Raw genomic sequence first — 18,482 nt, 5'->3', positions numbered from 1 at the left:
AGGAAATGATTCCACTTAACTGGACATTTTTCTCTGAGTTTGAGGTCAAGCTTTGGTAAATGTGCCAGGAACATGAGTCGCAAGTGTTTTGATGACAAGACCGACAGGTTCGGGGACAGGAATCAAAACATCTCAAATGCCCCTTTTCTTTTAGGACCACAAAGGGTATCTCATTTATTTTTGTGGATATGTGAGGAAATAAGCAATCAAGAGAATTCCAGCCATCCAAAGAGAGCAGTAGCACTTCAAAGTCTGCCCTGTATGTGAGGCTGGACCCCAGCACTCCTTAGCTGGAGCCAGAGTTTAAGGAACCAGACCAACCACCTGCAGGGGGTGGGGGGCAGAACCCTGCAGGCACCCCTCATGGTTCAAGATCCTGCTACAAGCAATTTTGGTCACCTTGCTTCATGAAACAACATCAGCGCCCCCAAAACAGGGTTCATTCACATTGAGTTACCTTTGCAGATGTGCTGTGAAGGGTTTCATGAAGCACAGACTTCCTCTTAGCCCTTCAGTCTCTGCATAAACCACAGACATGCCTGATCACGTCATGTACCTTCCAGTACAGGATCACCCACCAGGTGTCTACACTCCGTTCAAACACAGACAGCAACGCACATCCTTGTGTTTCTTCCTTGTCTCCTGGTGATGATCCCACTTGGCACTGTACAAACATGGATCATCAGAAGGGAAACTGGCCAGTGAAAATGAAAGTGTAGGAAGAACTGAAAAGTGATTAACTCTGGAAGTGAAATTCTAATCACATATGAATGGGGTTTAGGAGAAATAGTTAATTGCGGGGTGCGGGACTGGCATGGCTGCTGTCCCAGAGACCAGTGTCTCACAGACCCCCTGCAGGCACATTCTCAGGACAACTATTATCACTCCCTCTAAGCCTCTTTACTCCTGATCTTTGTTAGTGCTTGTCTTCTTCCAAATGGTAGAGGTTTTTATTTTCAATAATATGTTCTACTCTTCCTTATTTTTCACTCCCCAATCTCCAATATTCTCCCAACTGGAAAAAAAAAAAAAACACCAGGTATTAATCTATTAATATATTTCTTCATAATAGGCTCTGAGAAAAAAATCAGCTGCATGTGAGCCAAAGCCTTGTCAGCTGTCCCCTCATTGGTGTCTTTTCTATCCGCGATGCCCGGTTCCTACTTCACTGACCATTACTCTGCTCTTATCTCACCTTTTCCCTACCCAGACTCCCAAATGCACCCTTTGCCCCCTCCTGCTCTCAGCCACCCCTCGGCTAATGGGCAGACATAAGCTCCTTAGACAGACCGAAACACCCTCTGGACTTGGTGTCTGATCCCCGACAGGACTGGCCTGATGACTCACGTGCACGTTACACTCAGCACAGATGAAGCATGCGTGAGTCTCAGATCCCAGCTTTGTCACCCCGGCTCTCTTTCCACCCGTGCTCCCTGCAGTTTCTGATTGTTGCCCCACCTCTAGATTCTTCCCATCCTTGGGGACCGACTTAAAAGGTCAATGAGAATTTCATTTTTATCATCTCATCTAAACATAGTCTGCTTTCTTCTCTGGACTCAGTGTCTGTCCCACCGCCCCTTCCTTCTGAAGTAGGGCCATCATACACAGCAAAGCATCCGGGCCAGCCTCTTAGCCTCATGGCTCCTCCCTCCCTCCCACACCCATGTGGCCACACATCTCAGTGATTCCACGTCTGGAGCCCCCTTGTCCAGACCCCCATGATTCGCTGGGCCTGTTCTTGGTCCATCCTGCCCAGCTTTCTCACAACCGCTGCTCTCACTCTTAAGGAACATGTTTTATTTTTTTAAATATAATATTAATTTTATATGGTTGAAAAATTAACATGTAGGCATATTCAAAAGCATTAAAAAAAGGCATGCATTTCCCCCATATTGGATATCATTGCTACCATGTTGACATATGTCTTATATGGACTTTTAAAACATTTATTTATTTTGTATTAGAGTATAGCCAATTAACAAAATGTGACAGTTTCAGATGAACAGCAAATGGACTCAGCCATGCATATCAGTTCAGTTCAGTTCAGTCACTCAGTCAACCATCCATATACATCATGTATCCATTTTCCCCCAAACTCCCCTCCCATCCAGCCTGACTTACATTAACCTTTACATAAGCTACAGGATGGGTGACCATAATTAAATATTATTTCTTTTGCTGGTTGTTTACAAAATTTCTAATTTTCATCATTTCTAGTTTTCAATATTACATGTAATTATGTGACAAATAGTATCACAAGTAAAGCTTTGCTTCTATTGATAATTAATACCTTAGAATAAATTCTTAGATTCTTTCTGGGTCAAGTGGTTGAATCATTTTCATGTGTCTTAATACAAATAGTTTTATCAAACAAAGCTGATCATATCACTTGTCCACTTTAAAAATATACATACTTTGCTCATTATGTGCAGAATAAACTCAAGTTCAGCTTCATGATATTCAAAGTTATTTATTTTCTTAATTTTTGAAATACTAGAAAAGTGTTAGAAAGATAAAAAGCCTGGAAAGTAGTTTGCTGTAATCCTAGATGCAAAAGTTAGTATCAGTTTAAAATTCGGTGTATAGTTGTGTAATTTCTTAAAGGAAACATATATATATGTTTAATTGTTTAATTAAACAATTAATTAATGTCTACTTGTTTAATTATTTTTGAAAAATAGTATCATACCCTAATATTATTCTGAAGATTTTCTTCAGTCAATAAATATGGTGAAAGTTTTATGTCCTTACTTGTAATTCCACCTCATTCTATTTAGTCGTGGAAGAAGATTCCATTGCCTGAATGCACCATAATTTATTTAAACTGTACCCTATTGGGATATTCAGATTGTTTTCAGCTTTTCACTGATACCAGCCACGCTAACATCTTCCCAGTATATCACCTCGAGGGTACTTCCTATGATGAATTTCTAAAACTGGACTTGCTGTTTATGCACATTTAAATCTTTATGACCATTACCAAATTGCTTTTTAAAAGAGAAGATATGGCCTCTAACAGTATATGAAAAGATGTAGTCTCCACATTCTCACTGAAACAGGATGAAGTGTTATTATCTTGGCCAATCTGGTAGGAGAGAAAATCTTTACTCATTTTACTTGTTTTTATAACTTTTGCATTTTCACACTCTTAGTGTGTTCTTGAATGTATTTGTTTAGTCACTTTCTGTCTCATCGTCTTTATTGAATTATCATTGCTATTTCTCTCTGCCTGACAAGACCCTTCCCAGACCTCTTGAACAGAATAAACATACCTGACACTTTGTTCATCTGATGCTCTGTCCACATGTGTTAAAGCTTGTGACACTGTACATTGCAAAGTGTATTTTTGCTTTCTTATTTTTTAAATTGTTAAAATATGATAACACATTTACAGGAGACTTGGAAAGCTGCATACAGTTCCACTATATATTACAATTATTTTTAAGTAGATAAATTAAGATCTTTAGTTAGAGTTTCATTACCAAAGTCTCAAAAATTAATGGAATGAATAGACAGAAAAGTAGAAAGATACAGTAGACCAGAAAAGCACAATGAACAAATTCAACATAACTAAGATTTACACAATTTTCACACTATAGCAGGATACAAAGTCTATTCAAGTTCCCATACATTATAAACCAGGAGACACTGTAACATATATGGGGACATAAAACAAGGTGCAGAAGTTTCCTGGTCTCAAGGCATTGGAATCATACAGTCTGTTCTCTTCATCTCGATGGAATTATGTTAGAAATCAATATCAAAAGATATGTGAAAATCACCCACATATTTTCAAGTGCAATATGACATTTACTAGGAGAGATCTTTGACTCAGCTGTGAAAGCCTCAGTAAAATTGGACTGAATAAAACAACGAGGGTGATTGCAGAGAATAAAGCATTTAAGTGAGAAATTAATATCAAATATAGTTTTTTAAAAATCCATGTGCTTGAAAATTATGTGTTCAGCAAAGTGTATTTTTTTTTCTTGAATGACTGTGTCTGAAATAAATAGTAGTTTCTTTAGGATGGTACTTTTTAAAATCAGTTTTTAAACTTTCCCTACCTAGTAGTATAACATCTGCATATTGACTTTCATTATTTTTTTAAATGAAAAATGACCATTTCTTTATCTATATTAAAATGTTGTTATATCATTGTTGGGCTTCCCTGGTGCCTGCCAATACAGGAGACAGGGGTTCAATCCCTGGTCAGGAACATACCCTGGAGAAGGAAATGGCAACCCACTCCTGTATTCTTGCCTGGACAAGTCCATGGACAGAGAAGCCTGGCGGGCTACAGTCCATGGGATCGCAAAGAGTCAGACATGACTAAACAACAACCACAATATCTTTTGTGAATTTGCATGGTATTTCCCAAATGGCAAAACTCACAGGCCCAGGGTGGATCTTCCTGTGTTTATCTGTGTCTCCTCATTAGCATGGATCGTGGGCACATAAGACTATCCCAATCACAATTGTACGGCTTATTTATAAACACTCCCCGTGGCGCCAGCAACCAGATCAGAGCCCAGCGTGTGCTCTTTGAGCTCCATTCAAGATGCCATTCTTAAGGATAATCGCTATCTTGACTTCAGAGGCGTTTTTGCCTTACTTTGAACTTTATGAAAATTGGGTTCTACAGTGCGTCTTGATATCCTCCACCTTCCCTCCCATCGATACAGGAAAATTATTCCAGTGCATTAGTAGACCATGAGCTGTTCATTCCTTCTGTGTGTTGATGGGCATGTGGACTGCTTTCAGCCCAGCCTGAGGCCACTGGGAGTGGTGATGTGTGCATTTGCTCCCGGGTATTGTGCGGTGATTGTGCTTCTCTCGGGCGTGCGCTGCACTCAGCCTTTGCAGGTGCTGTCAGATGGCTTCCTGGTGTGGTTACCCCTCCCCACTCCCATCACAGTGCGGGTCCCTCCTAGGTGCTTCTGCTTTCTCTGTCCTTGGCCTTGATGGTCTTCCCTTTAAGTCATTCTAGTGGGTGTGTGGTTGTTTTAATTTGCTTTTCCGTGATGGCTGATCATGGCCATCACTTTTTTATATTTATTGGTCTCTTGAGTATCCTCTTCTATGAATTTTCAGTTGAAGTCTTTCGTCCATCTCTTTTCGTATGGGAATATGTGTCTTTTACTTATTGATTTGTATACGGTTTTTATACATCTGAATGCAATCTTTTGTTGACTCTATATTCAGCAGCTATATTCTTATACTCTGGTCTGTCTTTATGGTTTCATAATGATGTCTTTTGTTGAAGACAAGTTTTCAATTTCTATGAATCAAATTCATTTTGGCTCATTTTTCTTTCATGGCTAGTGTGTTTATATGTATTCAAATTGAGTTATATCAATTTTTATCTTAACATTTTTGTGTCCAGTTTAAGAAATCTTGCCTCTCCAAAATTATAGAAAACATTATCTTAGGATTTTTTGCAGAAGATTTACTTTATCTTCCACATTTACATGTCTTCATTCCATCTGGAATTAATTTTTCTGTAAGTTATGAGGAAGATACAAGGAATTTTTTTGTCCACAGTGCAGTTCAGTTGACCATTTGTTGATAAGCCAGTGTTTCTCCGTTAACTGCAGTGCAACCTTTTCCATGAACCAGATAATTATATATATAAAACTGTCAACCTGGAATCTATATTCAAACTGCCTATCATTCCTTTATAAGAGTTCCTGTTTTGCAAGTTATTTTGGCTATTCCTTGCAGCTTGTGGGATCTTATTTTTCTGACCAAGGACTGACCCTGGCTATGGCAGTGAAAGCCTGGCATCCTAACCACTAGGCCACCAGGGATTGCCTATGTAATTACTGTGAATTACACAGTACTGTGAATTACACAAAATTACTGTGAATTACACAAAATACTATTTAATATATATTTACCAGGCATATATGACTCTTAAGAGAAGCTAGTATCCAGCTAGGAACATAGTTTAATACAAACAAAATAAATAAATAATTTGGAGACATTGGAAATTGCACAGCACACCTCAGATAATTCTTTATGACTCATAAATCAAACAGGTAACACATTAGTAAGGTTACACAGGATTTGAACCATGCAATTACTGAACTTATTTAAAGGAGTTATACAGCCTTCAAGTAGAATTTGCACATTCTGTTCAAGTAAATATGAAACATGTACAGATATGATCAGAAACTAGAAGAAAGCTAATCAATAAAAATCAATAAAACAGAAAGTCACTTTCTTCTATATTCCACATCCTGATCAAAATGTAATAGAAATAAAAAAGTATAACAAGAAAGTAACAAAATACATTCTCCATTTTGAAAATAAAAGACACATGATTAAGAGATTAATGTGAAATTTACAGCCCTAAATACAAGTATTAGAAAAAGAAGATCACTAGAAGATCAGTAAATTAAGCTTGCAGATAAGGAAATTTGAAACATAGTATCAAAATAAATTCAAAAAAGTAGAGTGGAAAAACAGCAAACATAGTAAAATAAATTAATGGAAGAAAAATGTAGAGAATTACCAAACCCATAAACTGATTCTTGAAAAAAAATTATCATTGAGTAGAAAAATAACTGACATATTCAGATAAAATACAGGAAACCCAAATAACCAATATTAGAAATGGAATAGAAATACACTCCTACAATAGAAATTATTTTTACAACATTGAAAAAATAATAGATTGTGTCAATATATTGGAAAAATCGTCCAGGCAAAAGAAAAAACTAGAGAAATGAGCTGATCCATTTAATAAGACTAAAATAACCTTCATATCAAAGAACAAGAGCTAGAAATAAAAATTAAGAGCTGAACTCTAAAATTACTCCTATTTATATAGTAAGAAAAATGACCTGTCAGATCATCTAAACAGGTTTAGAAAAAGTAGTTTAATAGAATTGAATGCATTTTCATGATCAACAGCATAACTAGATAAAAGCCTTCCCAGCATCGTGAGCAGCAGGGGATTTTTCTTAAAATGATAGACTATGTAATAAAATCTTTCCACAAGAACACAGTACCATACACAAACAGTAGTAAGAGACGCAGCATGCCTCACAGCAGTGGGCAATCCAATGTGATGGGGTCATTCAGTCTCGGGCCTCTTCTTCCCTCTGCCTAAGACCTATGATGGTCTCATCTCGTCCCGTGGCTTAAAGCCATTTATTTGCTAAACACACAGGTTTTTCTTTCCTTCCAGACTTCTCTGCAAAGCTCCAGATTGGCATGAGCAGCTGGCTGCTCACTGTCCACTGGGCATCTTGAACTCACAGGCCCAACCCAGAACGCCTGGTCTTCCCACGCCACAGACCCTGCACCTGCACCCGCCCCCCTCAGCCGTGACTTCCCCATGGTTCTCATTACTTACGCACAAACCCTCGAGTGACCTCGCATCCTCTCTTCACCCCACGGGCCTCCCATGGCCGTGTTTCCCACCGTCACACCGTGCCCAGAACCTGCCAGCCACCCAGTGCTCCCCGGTCCACTCCTCTAAGCAGCACACATCTGATTCTCATTTCTGCCTTTCCCTGGAGAGCTTGTTGTCAACACAAGCACAGGGCAATTTTTTTTTTAAATCACAGGTGGGGTGACTACTTCACTACAAACACCGCCCTGGTGGGTCACCTGGGGTGAGAGCCAGAGCCCACAGAATAAGCTTCCAAGCCCTGGGCCTCGCCCGTCACACCCCCGTCCACCACCGCATGTTTCTCTGGCCTTAGCGCCTCTTCCACAGGCCCTCTCTCTGCCCATTACACTGCCTGCCCGCCTGGTCTCAAACGCTGATGGTGCGCCCTCTGTGTCGGGATTTTGCAGGTTCTCTCTGCCCTCTCATCAAATGTGGGGCTTCCCTGGTGGCTCAGATAGCAAAGAATTCGCCTGCAATGCAGGAGGCCGGGTTTGATCCCTGGTTCAGGAAGATCCTCTACAAATATAACAAACCTCTCTTCTCCTTCAAGTCTCTATTCAAGGTTCTCCTCACCAACATGGGTTATCCAGCCATCTCGTTTAACTCCTAAATGCGTGGATTATCCAGTCATTTAATCCCTAAATCTCCTCCCTGCCCTTCAATCCTGTCAAGACCGATGCTGCTTATTCTGCTCGGCTTTTTTTTTTTATCTTTTCTTAGTGATGTTTACCACCTACCAACATGCAACTTTCTTATTTTTTACAGTTTCTGGGGTTTTTTTGCTCATCTCCTCCCATTACCAACCGTGCAAGCTCCATGAAGGCAGGGTTTTTCCTTTAGTTCACTGATATATCCAAAATACCTAGAAGAATGCCTGATAACAGTCTGTGCTCAAGAAGTATTCCTTGAATTGTTGAACTGCATTGTATATTGAAGGGGGGATTGCTTTAGATTCATAAGAGTATGTTCAACCTCACAAATATTCAGGGAGATGTCATTTAAACAAGAGACCTCCCCACGACCATCAGATTTTCTCTTTATACAACTATTATAGGCTGATGTCATCAGGTATTGATAAAGGCGTGGCAACACAGAGCCCTCTGTAGTTTATTGTGAGGCTGTATGTAGCTACAGACACAAGGAGAACAACTTTGCCATTTCTCTTTCTGAGCCTAGAGAGATCCAAGGATGAGCACCATATATCATCATAAAATATATAGACTGACTATCTTTCAGTAGAGCCCGAGACAAGTGAAGCATTTATTCTGCTTCTGAAGTGAGTTACCAAAGTCTACATCTCTAGTTTAGAGGAATTTCACCTAACACTCAATGTAAAAAAGCAACTTGAGGGAATTCCCTGGCAGTCCAGTGGTAAAGACTCTGCACTTTCACTGCCGAGGGCCCAGGTTTGACCCCTGGTCAGGGAACTAAGATCCCATGAGCTATGCAGAGTGACTGAATACAGAAACAAACAAAGCCACACATAAAAGCTAGAGAAAAAAAAGCAACTTGAACATGAGACAAGCACATACATGCCAAAGTTACATCTATTATGTAATTATTGCTAAAATGGACAAAATAGTATGATATATTTTTGGATATATGTATACACATATATGCATATGAGAATCATGAAAATATAAATGAGAAGAAACCATCGTGATTTCAGGAGGTGGGAGTGAGAGGAAAAACAATAAGTAAGTGAAGAGGAGGGGGAGTAGGACTCTGTTATTAATATAGATTTTTTTTAAAAAAAGACATCTGAAGCAAATATGGCAAAATGTTAAGATGATGGTGGGTATCCAAGTGTCTACTATATTCTGTGCTTTCCTTTCTATTAAAGATATTTTAAATTGAACTTTTAAAAATATACTACATGCTTTATACTTTATTCAGGGTTAGATATTTTCTTTGAGTATATAATATGCACAAAGTAAGTAATTAGTATTTGTGTACAGTGTTTTGTATAGTAGTTATTGTGATTTTTATCTTTCTTACAATTTCATGCAACTAGCAGTAAGTGAAAGACAATAAAAGCATTCAGGAAATATGGATTTTTGTTGATATTAAATTCTTTTACCAATGTGAATTGCCATAGATAGAACTACAGGTCTGCGGCTTCCTCTGACATAGAGATTTTTTACGTTATTCTGAAAAATATCTGTAAATCTGATGGTATGTTAGACTATTACAAGAAAAGGAGTTTATACTACACAATTCCGCTTCTGTGTTGGTATCTCAAATCATGCATTTTTCCTGAAGATAGACTGTATAAAAGCACACACACCAGACGCTGAGGTCGCTCAGATGCAGGCAGACAGGGACCTCCTGGTGTGACCATCTCAGCCAGCGGCTCTCCTGGCCTGCATGCTGCCACCTCGTGGGGCGTTTGGGGAACGACACTGGTACCACAAGCATCACACCCTGCCACTAGCTTAGAACAAAGTTGTGTCAAACCCATCTTTGGTCGGCGTGCCCGAAAGAAAGAGCTTGGAGTCGTGAAAAGAGCTGAGGTCTCCGAAGACCTGGTTCCACCCCTGGAGCACCCATCGCAGCCGACAGCTGCGTGTCCTCACTGCATCCATCTCGGACAGAAGCGGCGGGCTCGGCTGTTTGCTGGTGGGCCGCGTGAGCCCGCCGGGTGAGGCTCCAGGCTCACCCAGGACCGGCAGACAGGGACGGGCGCGCCGGGGTGGGGCTGGGGGACGGGGAACGGGTTGGGGCGCCCTCGCTGCCGGCCCGCTTCAGCCCTGTTCTCCTTGCAGCCTGCACTTCATCGTGTTTGACACGGAGCTGGCCCACGACATCCTGCGGGTGTGGGACGGCCCGGCGGACAGCGCCATCCTGCTGAAAGAGTGGAGCGGCTCGGCGCTGCCCGAGGACATCCACAGCACCTTCAACTCCCTCACCCTGCAGTTCGACAGCGACTTCTTCATCAGCAAGTCCGGCTTCTCCGTGCAGTTCTCAAGTAGGTGAACAGGCCCCTCCTCCCTCCGCGGGCCTCTCGTCCCGGGGTTGCCAGGGAGGCAGGGCCCATTCGTGTCTAAAGGCTCCCCACTCCACCCGCGACAGGGATGGACCTTTTGTGGAGCAAAATATGAAGCTTTGAAAACCCCTATCCAGAGAACGGTTTGTCTTAGGAAATTCTCTCCACTCTCAGATGGTGATAGATGGATGCTGCCTTTGGTGGTGGTGGTTTAGTCCTTAAGTCGCGTCCAACTCTTGCGACCCCATGGACTGTAGCCCACCAGGCTCCTCTGTCTGTGGGATTCTCCAGGCAAGAATATTTGAGTGGGTTGCCATGCCCTCCTCCAGGGGATCTTCCCAACCCAGGAATCGAATCCAGGTCTCCTGCACTGCAGGCAGATTCTTTACGGACTGAGCTACAAGGGAAACCCATGCTCTCTTTAGTTATATGGAAAGAAAACACTTAAAAGATTGGAGTTAATCAGTAAGTATCTGAACTTGGGCCCCAGACAGGTGTGAGATCAGGTTTATCTTGGGTGCCCCCTCCCCACCCCTGACATCTAGCCCAGGCTCCCTCACCCCCCTGGGTGCTGCCACGAAGTCTGGACGTTGGCAGTCTGCTTTGACTGTCTGCTCTCAGCTCCCCTGATGTTCTCCCTGCTTAGCGCTGAGGTGTCCAGCAGCTTCTGTAGGACGGTCATCTCTGAGGATTGAGTGGCTCCATATTTGCAGCTTTAAATGCGTACCTCCTGAAGACGGTCCCCGCCTTCACTGTCCAGCACATTTTTAAGGAACGGTTTCCAGACGGAAGGGGTGGGGGTATTTTGTGGCACCCGAGTCTGTGAATACCCTTCAAACTGCACCATGTAGAAGTGTCATGTAATGTGGTAGCTCCCAGATCAGCTGTCATCGTAAACCGAGTGGAATTTTCACATGAACACATTCTGGCTCGATTCATCTCTTGGCAGGTCACTTGTGAGCCACATTTAAAATATACATTAGAAAATGGACTGAGGTCAATTTGATGTTTTAAGGGGTTGGTAATGAAATTGAGGTTCAAGTCTGCACAATTTCTTACCTCGGGTCCGCTGTGCTTCGAGGCAGTAATTTGTGAACATGTGCTCATGGAATAGAATCTGTACGTGGTAAAACTTTCACTGGCTTATTGCAAAAGTATCAAGGTAAGTTTGTTCCAGTTATCCTGGCTTGGGGGGGAAAAATGTTTTCGTTCCAAGATTATATCATTTTTGCTCTTTTTTTGTGAGATAAAAATGTCTGCTGTCTTCAGAAATGGTGGTGAGAGTACATGGCAGGTGTGTGGTGCACTGTCCTTATTTGACAACAAAAACATTGGTACTGTTATGAGGTTATGTTTTCCTCTCCTACCCATTATGTACTCTCCTGGCTGCGTTTCTGCTATTTTCCTCTTATAATAGACTTTCTTAGCACAGTTTTAGGTTCACAGCACATTTGAGAGGAAGGTGCAGAGATTTCCCACATAGCCTCTGTCTCGGCCTATACACAGCCTCCCCCATTATCTACATCCCCACCAGATGGTACGTGTGTTACAGCTGATGAACCTGTGCTAACACGTCATCACCCTAAGGCCGTGGTTTACATGGGGTTCACTCTTGTGTTGCACATTCTATGAGTCTGGACAAGTGTGTAATAACTTGTGTCCATCATTACTGTCTCATATAAAGGAGTTTCACTGCCCTAAACATCCTCTGTGCTTTTCCTGTTCATTCCTCCCCTGTCCTAACTAACCCCTGGAAAACAGTTATATTTTTTCTTTCTCCATAGTTTTGCCTTTTCTAGTATCAGCTAGGTGGAATAATATAGTATATAGCCTTTTCACATTGGCTTCTTTCAGTTAATAATGTGCATTTAAAGTCCCTCTAGGCTTCCCTTAGCTTGATGGCTCATTTCTTTTCAGTGCTGAATAATATCCCATTGTCTGGATGTATCACTGTTTACCCATTCACCTAATGAAGGACATGTTGGTTGCTTCCAATTTTTGGTGATTATGAATACAGTTGCTATAAACATTTGCATGTAGGTTTTTGTATGAACATAAGTTTTTAACTCCTTTGCATAAATACCAAGGAGTGTGATTGCAGGATTATCTGGTACGAGAATGTTCTTTTATTTCTGACCTTTTAAAATCTTCCCTTTTAAAAATTAATATGAAAAAAAATTAATGTGATGGAACAAAGAAATCACTTATTTTTTTATTTTTATTTATTTATTTTTTTCTGATGGAGCAAAGGTGTTTTAATCAACATGGCTTGGGCATATATACTGTCTTACAAGGTAGTTATTCTTAGCAAAGATAAAGATTAAAATTCCAGACTTACAAAACATAAGACGATCCCTATCAAAGAGAGAGTTGCAGATAATCACCTTTTCATAAGAAGGAAGAGGGTGCTTATCACTGTAATGAGAAATGCCTGGATTCCTCAGCCCCAGGAAAGGCGTGCCTCTCCTCTTAATTCCTGAATATTCAGGAATTAATAAGGGCCAGAGGGTTCCTGACAGATCCAAAACAGCACACAGGAAGCCTCTTGTTAAATGCTTCCTGACATTTCCCCCTATTTTATTATGTTTTTTACATTCCTCATTATATTCTCTTTTAAAAGACATCTTCCTAGTTTGGGTTAAAGACAAAGGAGTGTCTTTTATTATAGTTATTTGAGAGAATAGACATTTATATGCTATATTTATAATTATGCAAATAATATATTTAATTAATGTGATGCTTAGGAAGTGATAAACATGAACACATCCATTAAAGTTCCTACAAAAATGTAACTTGCTTAATTGAACTTTGGTTTTCCAAGTGTTCTAGTTTGAACAAGATGAAATTGTCATTTTTGCAGATTAAAAATATGGTTAAATGTTGGCATTTGTGGTTTAACACAGCATTTGGTATGTGTGCATGCATGCGTGCTCAGTCACTTCAGTCGTGTGACTCTTTGTGACCCTATGGATGGTAGCCCGCCAGGCTCCTCTGTCCCTGGGATTCTCCAGGCAAGAATACTGGAGTGGGTTGCCGTGCCCTTCTTCAGGAGCATTTGGTATACACTTTGGGAAATACCATTTTAAGAGTGAAAATATAATGTTGACTCTGAGGTATTTTTGTGAATGAGTTTCTACGAGGTCTTTAAAACTCTATGGGAAGGGAAAATTGCAAGATATAAACACGTTGCTTGGCATTATTTAGAAAAACTTGACTTGAATTGTGATGCTGAAAATTTGGGTTTGTATTTTGACTTCTGGGGCTTCCCCAGTCGCTCAGTGGTAAATAATCCACCTACAACGCAGGAGCCACAGGAGACGCTGGGTCAGTCCCTGGGTTGGGAAGATCCCCTGGAGCTGGAAATGGCAACCCACTCCAGTATTCTTGCCTGGAGAATCCCATGGACAGAGGAGCCTGGCGGGCTACAGTCAGACGTGCCTAAAGCGCCTTAGCACAGCACACAGCCGTCGCGTTTTCCCTTTCACTTAGATCTGCTCTCCACCATGTCTCAAGCTTCTTGATCCTAGTGGTTGGTGGACATGCATGGACGTTCGTGGTGCCGTCCAACTGGTTCCTCCAGTGAAGAGCTCGGGCAGGAGACAAGAGATGCAGGGAGAAGACTGTGTCAGGCTGTGATGTATCTCCCTCTCAGATTCCCTCAGTCAGCGCTCACTGTTCTTCTCAAGAAGCTGTATCCATACAGTTCCTTTCCAGGTTTCTATACACCCAGTAACTACACTTCTACTTGGGCTTCTCCAAATCCAACATTTGTAAGGAAACCTTCTCAAATAATCCCCTGGAAGTGTGTCATAGCTTTCATTTTGGATTTTCAATGATAGAGTTCCCAAAGGAACATTGTCAAGCCCATGAAACTGACATCCTCACGTCCCAGGAACCCCCTTCAGCATCAAGCTGGGATGTCTGGGCAACCTCCCTGCACCCATGACCAAACGTGCCGCTTTCCACTCGTGCGGTTTCTGAGTCATCTTTTCCCCACTGGGGAATCCAACTATAAAACTAAATCAGGCTGGAGCCTTTCTAAAACAAAGGCTTGAATCCCCTTGAAAAATGTAAAAGAGCCTATCCCTCGAGCCCAAGAAGCCTTGCTGCTCTTCTGTAGGTAGAAGCTGGGAAAAGCCCATTTATTTGTCTTAATAATCCTGAAACATAAAATGAAGAGGTACTTTATATGTAAGTTAGATAATGCTGCCATTCCTAAGACAAGCTAATGTTAGACTGTGAAGTATTGGCACTGATCTGTGATTTCAAAGGGGTTTCCCTGGTAGCTCAGGTGTTAAAGAATCTTCCTGCAGTGTGGGAAACCCAGGTTTGATCCCTGGGTGGGGAAGATCCCCTGGAGAAGGGCATGGCAATCCACTCTACTATTCTTGCCTGGAGAACTCCATGGACAAAGGAGCTTGGTGGGCTATAGTCCATGGGTCACAAAGAGTCGGACATGACTGAGCAACTAACAGTTTCAGTTTCATGATTTCAAAATAAAATTTAAAAAATAATGGAACTTAAATATTTTCTTCAAATAATTGATACTTCAAGTATGACCTTTGTTGCAAAGCAAAAATGACATTTATTCAGTAGTATTAAATTAATTTTCTTGGTAAACCATTTTAACTTGATAGTTTGCCAATACTATGTAAACTCTGCACTGTAGGTGTAACTTAATCATTGAAGGGAGACCCTTATTTGAATAGTTTTCTTAGACATTTGAATTATCAGATTTTCTTCAATAAACTTAAAACAGGAGAATTTAGCATCACTATGGTTCTACTTCTCAATCACAGAATCCCACACCTGATTGGAGCTTTTTAATTTTGACTGTTGCTCTGTTATTAAAACACCCTCTTCAGCTGCTTTCCGTATCCCCCCCTTCCTGGTCCTCCTCCTTCCAGTGGCCACCCCATTAGAGTCTTTTCTCTGGCTATCATCATTCCTTCCCCAAGCTGTGAAGGCTGGATGCCACAAGGACCATCCTTGCGTCTCTCTCTCCTCCATCAGGAGTCTCTCCTTGGGCCTCCTCAGCCAGCCTCCTGAGCCCTCCCCGGGTCCTCATCTGCCAGTCTGGGGTCTCCCTCTGGTTTCACGTGGAGACAGAAACAGGCAACTTAGCACGTGAAACGTGACCACATTCCAGTTCTCTCCACTCCCAAACCTGGTTTTCTCCAAGCCTTTCCCATCTCAGTGAATGGTAGCTCCGTTCTGAGAGTGTCTCGTGAGAGAGCCTTTGAAGTCATTTTTCACAAACCCCTTCATCTTCTGCCTCACACATACTCCAGCATCACCTTCAGTGGGGCCCATATTCAAAGTCCCAGATCCAGCCAGTCCTCTCCACCTGTACACGTGCCCCCTTGGTCTGAGTCCTTTCGGCCTGGACCAAGCCTCCGCAGCTTACAGATAGGCTGCTTCTCTCCACTCTTGGATGAGTGTTTCCTGATCAAAGGAGCAGGATGGGTCTTTAAAAAAGAAATACCGGCTTCTTTATTGGTTTGACTGCATTGGGTCTTAGCTGTGAGACAGGGGATCTTTGTTGCGTCACGTGGAGTCTTTCGTTGTGGCACATGGACTCTAGTTGTGGCGTGCAGGTTCAGTAGTTACGGCATGCGGGCTTAGTTACTCCATGGCTTGTGGGATCTTAGTTCTCAGGCCAGGGATCGAACCTGTGCCCCCTGAATTACAAGGTAGATTCTTAATCATTGGACCACCAGGGAAGTCCCAGGGTGGGTCTTAATGAGGCAACTTGCTTCTGGCCGGAACTCTCCACTGTCTTCCCATCTCAGCCAGAGAGCGTTCTGGTTCTCCCTCTTGCCAGATGTAACAGCTTTCAAAGCTTGTATGCAAACTTCTGCAAAAACCTACTTTGCATTTTAGTTTTTAATCCACAATCACTGCCCGCCAACCCTGTCAACCTCCTGTGACATCCACGCCAGCAGAAGGCCAGCCCTGCTTGGTAGGTACATGTTTGGTATGTGTCCATTTTACATCATTGTAAATGGACATATCTGTTATTAGACAGATCTACTAACATGTATGCATCTTTGTTGACCTTTTAAGCTTTATCATTCTTTATACATATGTCTTTACTAATGTTTTCCTCTATGCTTGCTTTTCCTCTTTGCTTGCTCAATTAATCCACACATAGACAGACTATATTTTAAGGCCTCTTAATCAGAATTAATCACACTGTCACTTGCAGTCCTCAAATTCAGTGCTCATATTTCTGATACAGTGTGTGCCCCATCATGTGTAAGCATCTTATTTGCAATCTAAAAGACTAAGGTTGGGCTTCCCTGGTGGCTCAGATGGTAAAGAATCTGCCTGCAATGCAGGAGACCCAGTTTTAATCCCTGGGTTGGGAAGATTCTCTGGAGAAGGGAATGACTTGCCTGGAGAATTCCTTGGACAGAGGAGCCTAGTGAGCTACAGTCCATAGGTCACAAAGAGTCAGACACAACGGAGACTATCGCCTGGGCTGAAGGATGGCAGAATGTCTAGAACATGATATATAGTCAGTGGCTACAAAGTATTTTCTAACTGAATATACTTGAAAAATTCCCAGTGATGCAAATCTTAAAAATATTAGGATGATTTTGATTGTGTGACAAGGACCACATCATCTACTGATCTTCTGAAAAGGTTGTTTTATTATTGACATCAGCTTCATTCAAAGATGTTACTAGAAAAAAAAAAAAAGATGTTACTAGAAAAGCCTTTAATAATAAATATTTGAATGTTAATTTTAATGATAAAGATTCTTCCACTCCTGAATTAGCTTCTATCCCTATGTTAGTAGTTAAGATAAATGGTCCTTATATGATACCTGTTATCAGTAGAAATGGTCAGGATAGACTGTGTTTTCACTGCTAAAAAACACGTTAGACAGATCTAATAACATGTATGCATCTTTGTTGACCTTTTCAGTTTTATAATTCTTTATACATTTATCTTTACCTAATATTTTGATACCAGGTAAAAACCAAGCAGACCATTCTCATTTTAAAAAGATTAATACCCATTTTAAGTGAACATAGTTTAATCTATCATTTGTTAAATTTCTTTATTTTATTTTATAAAAATGATCATTCTTCCCAGCGTTAAGGCAACCTTGGGCAAAGAACGACTGGTTATTTGTGGTGACCCTCAGCCACAGTGCTGGGCGTCCATGTGCAGGTTCAGCGGGCCACTGATGGAGCAGCCACACACCACGCCTTCCTTCCATGCACTTTCCCTCCCCTAGAAAGGAGAACTACCAGTGTTCACAGATACTCAAAGCCCACTCACGGTCCATTGTCCTGCCAGCTCCACACAGCATGTAAAACATGAGGACAAGAACTGACGAGTGCAATTATGTTAACTGTAATCAGCCTAACACTTTTCATTAAAGCTTAATTACCATTTAATCATGCATAAAATGCAAGAAAATGGAGTTCAGTTCACAGGACTGACCTTTACTCTGGGGGTTAAATAAATGTGGGCTGAGCCTCCCGCGGTCAGACTTCTCGGCCCTCCCACCCGAGGGAAGACGGGCTCCAGGGTGATCTCGCTCCCTCGGAGTCCCAAGATGGATTTCCCACAAATAGCGGCTGTAACTACACGAGATTCCTCCCTAATTTACTTTATTGAAAGATAATTTAATAGGTACATTTTCATTTTAAAAAATAATTTGTTGTTTATAGCAAGAGAGCCCCTTGGGGCTGCCAGTTGCTGAGCAGAGTAGGATTGTTTTATAGGAACGAGTCAGTCATAAACCCTGGGCTCCTACGCCAAGTTTCAACCTGGGGACAGTCCACGGCAGGTGCCACCAGACGGCCACCCTCTCTGCTTCCTCAGGGCTCTGCTCATGGTGTCGGTGGAAAGGTGACCACACATTCTTGTCATCGGCCACCTGCACAGATAGATTTTAAATGAAGCCAAAGAGCTTTGTCCACCTTTGATACCAGGCCTAGCTCATGACAGAGGTAGAAGAGTTGTGTATTGAATTACTGAGACTAAGATGCTGGCTTAACTGAAATTCTAAATTCTGGATTCCACACAGTGTTGGGGTTTTAGCTGTGGTTGGTGGTGGTTTAGTGGCTAAGTCATGTC

At 41.7% G+C, this 18,482-nt stretch overlaps 1 protein-coding gene and 1 non-coding gene across 2 annotated transcripts in view; both read left to right on the top strand.

Annotated features, from left to right (window-relative positions):
- The window catches only part of CSMD1 (CUB and Sushi multiple domains 1), a 2,014,689-nt gene that overhangs the window by 1,719,082 nt on the left and 277,125 nt on the right, over nt 1-18,482 (top strand). The window contains exon 26 of the mRNA XM_043893675.1: nt 10,165-10,367. Within this exon, the coding sequence (XP_043749610.1) occupies nt 10,165-10,367 (203 nt within the window). The remainder of the gene's footprint in view (nt 1-10,164; nt 10,368-18,482) is intronic.
- Nucleotides 8,754-8,826, top strand: TRNAE-UUC. Its single transcript has one exon. It is a non-coding gene; the product is annotated as a tRNA-Glu (tRNA).

Source organism: Cervus elaphus, chromosome 32 (genome assembly GCF_910594005.1).
Source record: "Cervus elaphus chromosome 32, mCerEla1.1, whole genome shotgun sequence".
NCBI lineage: Eukaryota > Metazoa > Chordata > Mammalia > Artiodactyla > Cervidae > Cervus > Cervus elaphus.
The sequence above is the reverse complement of the archived record's forward strand: the minus strand, read 5'-3'. Positions and strand labels throughout refer to the sequence as shown.